Source organism: Prionailurus viverrinus, chromosome B4 (assembly GCF_022837055.1).
Source record: "Prionailurus viverrinus isolate Anna chromosome B4, UM_Priviv_1.0, whole genome shotgun sequence".
NCBI lineage: Eukaryota > Metazoa > Chordata > Mammalia > Carnivora > Felidae > Prionailurus > Prionailurus viverrinus.
In genome coordinates this window covers 75789520-75798737 of record NC_062567.1, presented here as the reverse complement: position 1 = coordinate 75798737, position 9218 = coordinate 75789520, and the positions used below count along the sequence as shown (strand labels likewise).

At 58.1% G+C, this 9218-nt stretch overlaps 1 protein-coding gene across 1 annotated transcript; it reads left to right on the top strand.

Moving 5' to 3' along the window:
• The first annotated feature begins 619 nt into the window (after positions 1–619).
• Positions 620–8205, top strand: LOC125171188 (keratin, type II cuticular Hb1-like). The gene is made up of 9 exons (XM_047868378.1): positions 620–1240; positions 3579–3787; positions 4418–4478; positions 5442–5537; positions 5779–5943; positions 6208–6333; positions 6579–6799; positions 6950–6981; positions 7488–8205. The coding sequence occupies exons 1-9, from the start codon at positions 677–679 to the stop codon at positions 7661–7663; spliced, it is 1650 nt and encodes a 549-aa protein (XP_047724334.1). The 5' UTR covers positions 620–676; the 3' UTR covers positions 7664–8205.
• The last annotated feature ends 1013 nt before the right edge of the window (positions 8206–9218 follow it).

Here is a 9218-nt window from a genome sequence, read left to right as displayed (position 1 = left end):
CTGACCCCCAGGAGAGTGGAGAAGGGTACAGGAAGCAATGTGGCGGACCAGGGAGTGGGGGCCCCACACTTACTAGGAAAGGAGCCATGAGCTGAGTTCGGAGCAACAGAGAAGGGAAAGTTTTTGCCCAAAGGGACATAGGATGAATGGCAAAATAACAATGGTAGAATAAACAGAACAAGCAAATAAACAAACGTTTATGGAGCTCTTATTAAGTGCTAGGTAGGGCCCTAAACGCTTTCCTGTCCATTATCTCCTTAGGTCCTCCCAAGAGCTTGCAGATGGGTACTATTTATTACTCCTAACTCGCACAAGAGGAAACTGAGGCTCCGAAAGGTTATTCACTTGTCCAAAGTCATGACAAGAATCTGTAAGACCGGCTTCAGAGACCCCTCCCCTTCGACGCACACACTAGCTCCCCCACTCCGTGGTGCACACGAGACCAAGGCTAAGCCGGCCCCCGCAGGGCGGTGGCGCCCGGCAGGGACCCCAGCCGCGCGGGGTGTGCCCAGCTGGCCAGCCCCGGAATGGAGCCGGTGACGATCCAGCGCCTCCGGGGCCCAGTCCCGGCCGAGGGGCGCAGAGGGGGGCGCCCCGAGGCCGCGGCGCACGGCCCGCAAAGGTGACCAGGCGTTTCCCGGCCCCATAAAGCTCGGGCGGGAGGTGAAGCCGTTTTATGGAGGCGGCCGGCGGCCCGGCCCGCTTTGATTCCCGCCTCGACGAGGCGCGCGGGCCAACCTCCAAGCTCGTAAACGCGTTGGCCGCGCGCTCCCGCCGGCCCGGTGGGCCGCGATATAAGGCGCAGCGCGGGCCCCGGGCTCCAGCCACCCGCCGCCGCCGCCGCCACCGCCGCACCATGTCCTGCCTCTCCAACGGCCTCGCCGCCCCCTGCGGGGTCCGCGCCTTCAGCTGCGCCTCGGCCTGCGGGCCCCGGCCCGGCCGCTGCTGCATCACCGCCGCCCCCTACCGCGGCGTCTCCTGCTACCGCGGCCTCACCGGCGGCTTCGGAAGCCACAGCGTCTGCGGCGGCTTCCGCGCCGGCTCCTGCGGCCGCACCTTTGGCTACCGCTCAGGCGGCGTGTGCGGCCCCAGCCCGCCCTGCATCACCAGCGTGTCTGTCAACGAGAGCCTCCTCACGCCCCTCAACCTGGAGATCGACCCCAATGCTCAGTGCGTGAAGCACGAGGAGAAGGAGCAGATCAAGTGTCTCAACAGCAGGTTCGCAGCCTTCATCGACAAGGTGGGTGTCCTTGATCACACCGTTCCTGAACCCCATCCATGCTCAAACTCAGGCTGGGTGCTGAGGGTGGAGTCAGAAGCAGGAGGGATGTGACCCAGGTGAGCTCCCAATCTGATAGAGGAGATGAACAAACGTCCCGGGCACAGGCAGACACAGAGAAATGAGTATAGAGCAGCAGCCCCTCATCTGATAACACCATTATTATATACAATCCCTATCCAGACAGGCAGAGTCTCCACAGACAAGGGGGGATGTCCTTGATCACACTCTTCCTGAGCCTGGAAATCCTGGGAGAACCTTGGAATTCCCAGGCCAGTCTCTGGAAATGGGGAATGGGGGGGCTGGTGATATTTTATGTGATCATATTAGGTGGTGCATTAAAGCACTAAATAACATCGAAACATCTGATGGGAAAATTCATATTTTCTCATGTGTGTTTCAGTCCTTAAGATTAAATCTCATTAGGTGCTAACATGTCTTCAGTATCCCTCAAATACTTACTGTTCCCTTACCCTTTTTCTTTAATTTTTAATGTTTATTTATTTTTGAGACAGAGACAGAGCATGAACGGGGGAGGGGCAGAGAGAGAGGGAGACACAGAATCCGAAGCAGCTCCAGGCTCTGAGCTGTCAGCACAGCTGTGGGCTCGAACTCACAGACTGTGAGATCATGACCTGAGCTGAAGTCGGACGCTTAACCGACTGAGCCACCCAGGCGCCCCTCTCTTACTTGTAATAAAGAGAGCAAGCCTCAGGTTCAGGGTTGTCTGGGACAACGCTTTCAGCTAGAATTTAATGTTTTATGATTTGCTTTTATGTATGCCTACTGATTTTGGATTTACGATATGGTGGTAATATCCAGTTACCCCTGAAGCCCCACTGGAGTGTAAATGCTACGCAAATCCACTTAGAGATAAATCATGAGTCACACAGTACAAGGGGATGGCAAATCCCGAAGTCGGCCTGTGAAGGCTTCCCATTTGAGAATCACTGCCACCAGTCCAGCCCTTTGAACGTACACAGAAGACAAGAGACACAGGGACATAAGGCAGGGGGGCCTGCCCAAGGCCCACGGGGAGTGGGTGGCAGCCCAGGACTCCAAACCTAGGCTCTCTCCGGCTCTCCAGGCGCCTGGGGCCTAGAGGATCCAACCCGGGAAAGGCAGCAGGGGAGTGGAACACGGAAAATGTCCTGGCCCGCCAACAGGCAGCCTGGGCTCCACCTCCCGTTTCTCCCACCCCCCGCCCCCCACCTCAATCTGCCGGGCGACACTGGGCAGCGGCTCCCAGTCTTGGCCCCAGAGCTGTCCACACCAGAGCTATGTGTGGTGCAGGGTGTGACCTTGAAAGGAAAGATGGGGGCCAAGGCAGCCATCACCCTCCCTACCATAGCTGGTGCCCTGTCAGCTAAGACCCCCTGAAGTGAGCCCATATAACATCAGCAGTTCCCATTCCCCTTTTCTGGAAGTTCCAAGTAGGGAAATTCCCAGCTGCCCTGGTTAAGTTGGGTGGGAGGACACCAGGGCTAAAAAGCGAGGTAATGTCTCAACTGCAGCTCAAATGTACGAGCTATGGAACCCAGGAGGCCGGGGGGGCCTCGCCTTGTTTGCTGACCGCCTCTCCTGCAGTGTGTCGTTGCCATCACAGGTCTTCAGTGCGAATGACCTCCAGGAAAGGCTTGCGTGCTTCCCTTCCCCGCAAGTCTTCACCCTCCCCATTTGCCAGAATCTCCCCCCATTCACACCATCTGCCTGGCCTCCAGGGACCCAAGAGCATCCAACACGGGAATTCAGGCCGCCTAAGACCACACACATCCCCCTTCCTCCAGCTGCAACCATCCTGCTCAGCTCTCTCTAACCTCCCCAGTCGGGTAGCCCTTCCCACCTTGACCATCCTTTCAGACAACTGCTGGGCAACCTCCTGCTGAGCATTGAGGACAGAGGATGAACCCTGGTCCCTGCCCTGAGGGGAGCTCCTCACGAAAGGCTTTCATCTTGCGCTACATTCCTTTCCTCCAGGAAGCCTTCCTTGATTATCATTACCCGCCCCCTCCCCCGCCCCACCGTAACGCCAGCGCCAGCGCAACCCCAAGGCCCCTCAGTTTCTCACTCACCCCATCCAAGCCCACCCTAACAGACCCTCGCTCAAGCCTGAACAAGCAATCGTGAAACAAGAATGCTCCCGGTGCCTCCTCGGGCCAGGAGGGCCCAGAGAGGCCATGCTGTCTGTCCCTTACCGCTGCACACTTCCCGTTAGTTCTGTGTTGACTCTACCTGCTCTCCCAGGAGGGCTGGGGATCCTGGCTTCCCCCACTGACTTTTCCCCCCACTTGCTCACCAGGTGCGCTTCCTGGAGCAGCAGAACAAGCTTCTGGAGACCAAGTGGCAGTTCTACCAGAACCGCAAGTGCTGCGAGAGCAACCTGGAGCCCCTGTTCGAGGGCTACATCGAGACGCTGAGGCGGGAGGCCGAGTGCGTGGAGGCCGACAGCGGGAGGCTGGCCTCGGAGCTCAACCACGTGCAGGAGGTGCTGGAGGGCTACAAGAAGAAGTGAGTGCGGCCCGGAGGATAGTCTCAAGAAACGAAATGGGATGAAGTCAGAGCAGGATAGATTTGGGCTACAGCACCAGAGGAACTTTCCAGTAGGAAGAAGACAGTGACCGGGAGCCTGATGAGGGAGACTTTTCTTTTCTGGGTTGGGAGTTTAAACCCCCGGAGAGACTGGGAGGGGCTCCAGCTACCTCATCAGCGTGGGTTTATTTCCTTAATTCAGCAAACGTTTATTGACATCTACTCGATGTTGCAGGTGCTGTGTTAGGCCCTGAGCGGGGAGGCAAGGGGGGGAACCAGAACTAGTGTGGGGTTCCTGCCCCCACCCCCGCCGGGAGTTACAGCCCAGAAACAGAGAGAAAGCCTACAAAACTGCGCGCGCGTGCCCACTTCAGGAATGAGAGTCCCTAAAACAGGAAGAGCATTGGGTGACGGAGTGGATTGAGAGCCCCAAAGAATGGGATGGACAGATCCCTTCTAGTCCAACACTCTGTGATTCTGTGACTACCTCCAAAAGATCCAGTTCCTGGAATATGTTTGTCTGGGCCTTCATTCTCTTTTTTTCCCCCCCTCTTCAAAGCCCAGACTATTAAAGTTCTGGCCACTGAAACTTGTGCCCTTTGTCTCCAGGTATGAAGAGGAGGTGGCACTAAGGGCCACCGCCGAGAATGAATTTGTGGCCCTGAAGAAGGCGAGTGACCCCAGAATACTTGTCCCACAACTCAGAAAGCAGGGCAGAGGCAGGAGGGAGCACTCAGGAATTCAGAGAGGCTGAGCGACTCCCCCAGAATCGCCTAGCGCAACCCCTCCCCTATTTCCTTCCCCCACCCCCAGCACCCCAGCACTCCCCGGGTGGCCCCAGACATTGGAGTACATACACTGCCTGCTTCAAGCAGGGCACCCTATTCCTCCATCGGAGGTAACCCCCATCTGGCCAATGGCTTCCCACGTCTTTCTGCCCTGTGCCTGCCAGAGAGCGGGCATTCCTAAATACTGTGGATGAAAGAGCACACCAATGCTAGGGATGGCCACATCCTGAGGCCGCCAACAGCTGTGAAGTGCTGGCGTGAACGGTGTATCGTCCCTCACCTCTTAGACTTGATTCGCCACAAATGCCATCATGTGGACTCCCACCAGGTCCTTGCAACCACCTCCATAAGAGGAAGGCAAGGGTTGCTGTGAGGAAAGTGAGGCACAGAGGTCAAGGGTCTTACCCTGAGTTGCCCTGGCTTGGAAGAGGCAGAATTGATCCCTAAGACCTCTTCTTCTGACCACAGATCTAGATTTCTTTCCATGAGGTGTCAGGGCAGAAAGGGCTGGGGCATCATTAGAGCCGACCCATTTTGCTGCAGAGCCTAAGTTTCAGTGATAATGCAAGGTGTGGATTCTGGAGTTTTCTTTCGGGTAGGTAGCGGAGAAAGTGCCTGGAAACCTCATAATCCTACTCCCTTCCCCAAACCTGCTTCTGAGCCCTTTGACTGTAGAAAGGACTTCAACAAGGCCATGATACGAGGCACTAGAATGAGCAGCTAAGGAAGGTCTCCGGGGAGTTTGTCCAGCCTGGTGGGGTGCCCTCCTGGGAGCGGGGGGCAGCGGGGGGGAAGCCCTGTGTTGCCTTTCCAGTGAGACTCTTTTGACACCCTCTCCCCTTCAGGACGTGGACTGTGCCTACCTCCGCAAGTCAGACCTAGAGGCCAACGCAGAGGCCCTGACTGAGGAGATCAACTTCCTGCGGCGCCTGTATGAGGAGGTGAGGGGCCGTGGTCCAGATGGAAAAGAAGCAGCCAGCCTAGAAGAGGGGGCTGGGGCCTGGGACTGGCCAGGGATCCCTGGGCAGCTGGGGGAGGGGGGGGCCAGGGGTTTGGGCTGGGGGCTGCAGTCCATGAGGCTGTAGTGGGAGCTGGGGTGGAGACCAGGTAAGGGCTGAGAAGACTGGGTCCACACTGTGGTGGGTGAGGCTGGGGTGTAAACAGTTCCCCCACCATCTGCAGGAGATCCGCGTCCTCCACGCCCACATCTCAGACACCTCGGTCATCGTCAAGATGGACAACAGCCGGGACCTGAACATGGACTGCATTGTGGCCGAGATCAAGGCTCAGTACGACGACATAGCCAGCCGCAGCCGGGCTGAGGCTGAGTCCTGGTACCGCAGCAAGGTGAGGGGCACAGGACACCTGTCTCTTAGACATGGCAGCACGAGGGAAGCCAAGTATTTATTAAGAAGGCCTCTTTTGTCTGGAGTTTCTGATCCCGTGGGATAGTAACAGAATGGCACACAGCTCTCAAGTTATAATCTCTGGGCAGGGCTGCCATGTATAGTTGCACAGGCTGAGCACTGTACAACCTCCCGACCATCTGTGGTGTCTGAATGGGAGGGAAACTGCATCCTGAGCTCAGGAGCACCTCTGCTTTCCCCCCAGTGCGAGGAGATGAAGGCCACAGTGATCCGGCACGGGGAGACCCTGCGCCGCACCAAGGAGGAGATCAATGAGCTGAACCGCATGATCCAGAGGCTGACCGCCGAGGTCGAGAATGCCAAGTGTCAGGTATGGGTCGCCTGGGGCCTCCCCAGGGCCACACAGGCAGTGTGTGCCCCGACTGGCTCTCACCATTCATGATCCAGCCCATTTGCATGGCTCATGTCCCTGGAGTCAGGGGGACTCCGTTAATGAAGGGGAGAGGCCTGTTCTTGGGGTGTCCCCAGCTGCAGGAGGGGAGAGACTGGACACATGAGGGAAATGGACCGAGACACCCAGGACCATAACCCACTTTGTTCTCTCCTGGGCCCCAGAACACCAAGCTGGAGACCGCGGTGACCCAGTCTGAGCAGCAGGGCGAGGCGGCCCTGAGCGATGCCCGCTGCAAGCTGGCCGAGCTGGAGGCCGCCCTGCAGAAGGCCAAGCAGGACATGGCCTGCCTGGTCAAGGAGTACCAGGAGGTGATGAACTCCAAGCTGGGCCTGGACATCGAGATCGCCACCTACAGGCGGCTGCTGGAGGGCGAGGAGCAGAGGTGAGAACCACACCCCTGGGGAGAATATGTCTTCAGTCTCCCCCACACTATGCTTTGAGCCAGGAACATGTTTGCATATCATTTGCATCTAATTTGCATCCAGATTATGTGGGGATCAGAACTAATTTTTGTCTCTGCTCTCCCCACAAGGTTGTGTGAAGGCGTTGGTGCTATAAATGTCTGTAAGTAACCTATGCTGTGGGTTCTGAACTGAGGGCTTGGGGTTCCTCTGGGCAAACTTTTTCTTCAAGGGCCAGATATTAAGGCTTGCGAGCCATCCAGACTCTGTCTCAACTCCTGGACTCTGTCACTGCAATGTGAAAGCAGCTACAGCCATAAGCAATACCTAAGGAGTACATATGGCTTGCTTCCGATAAAACTTTATTTACAAATATAGGAGGCCAACACAGGCCATAGTTTGAAACCCTGAAAGGAAGGAGGGAGTGTGGCAGTGAATGATTATGAGTTAAAAAGCTATTTCTGCCCACAGGGAGGGCCTGGGAGCACGGTTTATCAAGGACACTTGCGGCCTGAGTGCAGGAAAGAGTACCCAGGGGTGAAGGTGTTGGGGGGAAGGGGGGAAGAGAGGAATAGAAATGAAGGGGGAGGCGCTCTGAGCAAGAGCCAGTAGGCAGGGGCCGCCAGCCACGACCTCGCACGGGGACTAAGCCCTGCTCTCCTCCCGCAGGCGTCAGCAGCTCCCGGGGCGGGGTTGTCTGCGGGGACCTCTGCGTGTCTGGCTCGCGGCCAGTGACCGGCAGCGCGTGCAGCGCCCCCTGCAGCGGGAACCTGGCGGTGAGCACCGGAATGTGCGCGCCCTGCGGCCAGAAGTGCAGCGGCAGCTCCTTGGTGCGGTTCGCGTAGCGCCTCCCGCCCTGTAAATACTCGGCTCGGCTCTCGGAGTCCACAACCCCTCCTCCAGCGGCGGGTCCGGGAGCAGCCTTAGCCCTGGGGCTTGAAGCGGAAGGGCTTGGAGAACCTGCGGGCCTGACCCGTCCACACTGCAGCCTTATCTTCTTGCAACTTCTCCGCCTTCTCCCCCTCCTTCGCTCTTGCTCTTGGGGAGGGGGGCGGATTCCTTCCGGAGAGGGCCGGCCTCCCTGCCCAGCTGGCCCCAGGAGTCTAAATGCCTGCCTTCCAAGCAGCCTTGGGCAGGGAGCCAATCCTGACCTGCTCGGGCTGCTCTGGGAGCTGGCCTGGCCCAAAAACCTGTGGCTTCTAAGGCACAGATTGGCCCCAGGTCCCCTGGGCTGTGGACGTGCCTCTATTCCACTGGGCCTCCCCTGCCTTCCAAACCCTGGCGGTGACTGAGGCCTCGGCTTCACGAGGACATCTCTTGGCGGCCGCCTGGGCTCCCTCCCCCTCGTGCTTAGTGTCCACGTTGCCAATAAAGCTCATGGATCATACATAATGCGCTCAGAAAAGCTCCCGTCTGTGCCTACACATGGGGACGTCCAGCCCGCTTTGGGCCCCTCAGAGGCTGACAGAGAAGCTGTTCACAGCCAAAGGGGAAAGAGGACTATCTCGGAGGCACCCTGTCCGACTGCCACATTCACACTTCCTGAAGGCTGCAGGGGGCTGGCCGGCAGCCCCAAATACCCAGACAGCGTGAGAAAGAGCTGGAAGCAGAGGGAGAGAAAGGCAACCAGGAGGAGACTTAGCCAGGAGGGGCAGGGCCCGGCTCTCCTGACACCTGTAGGGGGGCACCTTATCACTCACGGCTGGCGGGACACCGACGGTCCACTTCCCCCACTCCCCATCCCACCCCCACCTCAATATATGAAAATTCCTGACCGTAGGATCGAATATAGACTCCTCCTCCCCCAAAAACCAACACTCTCTTGATAGCCCCCCTTATATACACCACCATCACGCCCCCCAGGTGTCCTAGACACAAGAGACCTCCCCACTACCCCCTCCCCACCATCCATCATATGTGCTGTTGCAGGAACAGATATCCCCATAGACCCTAAAAACACCCCCACACGCGTACAGACACACAGACCCCCGACCCCAGACACAGAGATGCTCTTATCGAGCAGCTGACACACAAATGCCCCTCCCCCCACCAGGGAGCCGGATACACACACAAGCCACCGCCCAGGCACAGAGCCTCCTGCCAGGGGGTCCAGATTCTGGGACTCCTCACCCCTCCGCCTCCCAAACACACACAGGCCTCCTCCCACTGCCATAATCACCCGCACAGAATCCCAGACCCAGAGAGCCCCGGCCAGGACCTGAGGGCCGGGCAGACCCAGCACCAGCAAGGGCCAAGGGCGCGAGCTGGCTGGTACATCCGAAACCCAGGCCTGCGGCAGCTGAATGTCTGGGCCTTCTCACAGCAAGGAATGAACTCTGGCAGCACAGGGCATGGGGGTGGGGGTGTGCAAACAGCCCTCCACTCCCTCAGCAGGAGAAG

Bases quoted from the DNA above. Each gene is read 5' to 3' on its own strand.
- LOC125171188 (XM_047868378.1), top strand. From the start codon at position 677: ATGGAGGCGGCCGGCGGCCCGGCCCGCTTTGATTCCCGCCTCGACGAG. The intron at 5,538-5,778 runs GTGAGGGGCCGT...CACCATCTGCAG, and splicing joins TGCGGCGCCTGTATGAGGAG to GAGATCCGCGTCCTCCACGC. The intron at 6,334-6,578 runs GTATGGGTCGCC...CCTGGGCCCCAG, and splicing joins TCGAGAATGCCAAGTGTCAG to AACACCAAGCTGGAGACCGC.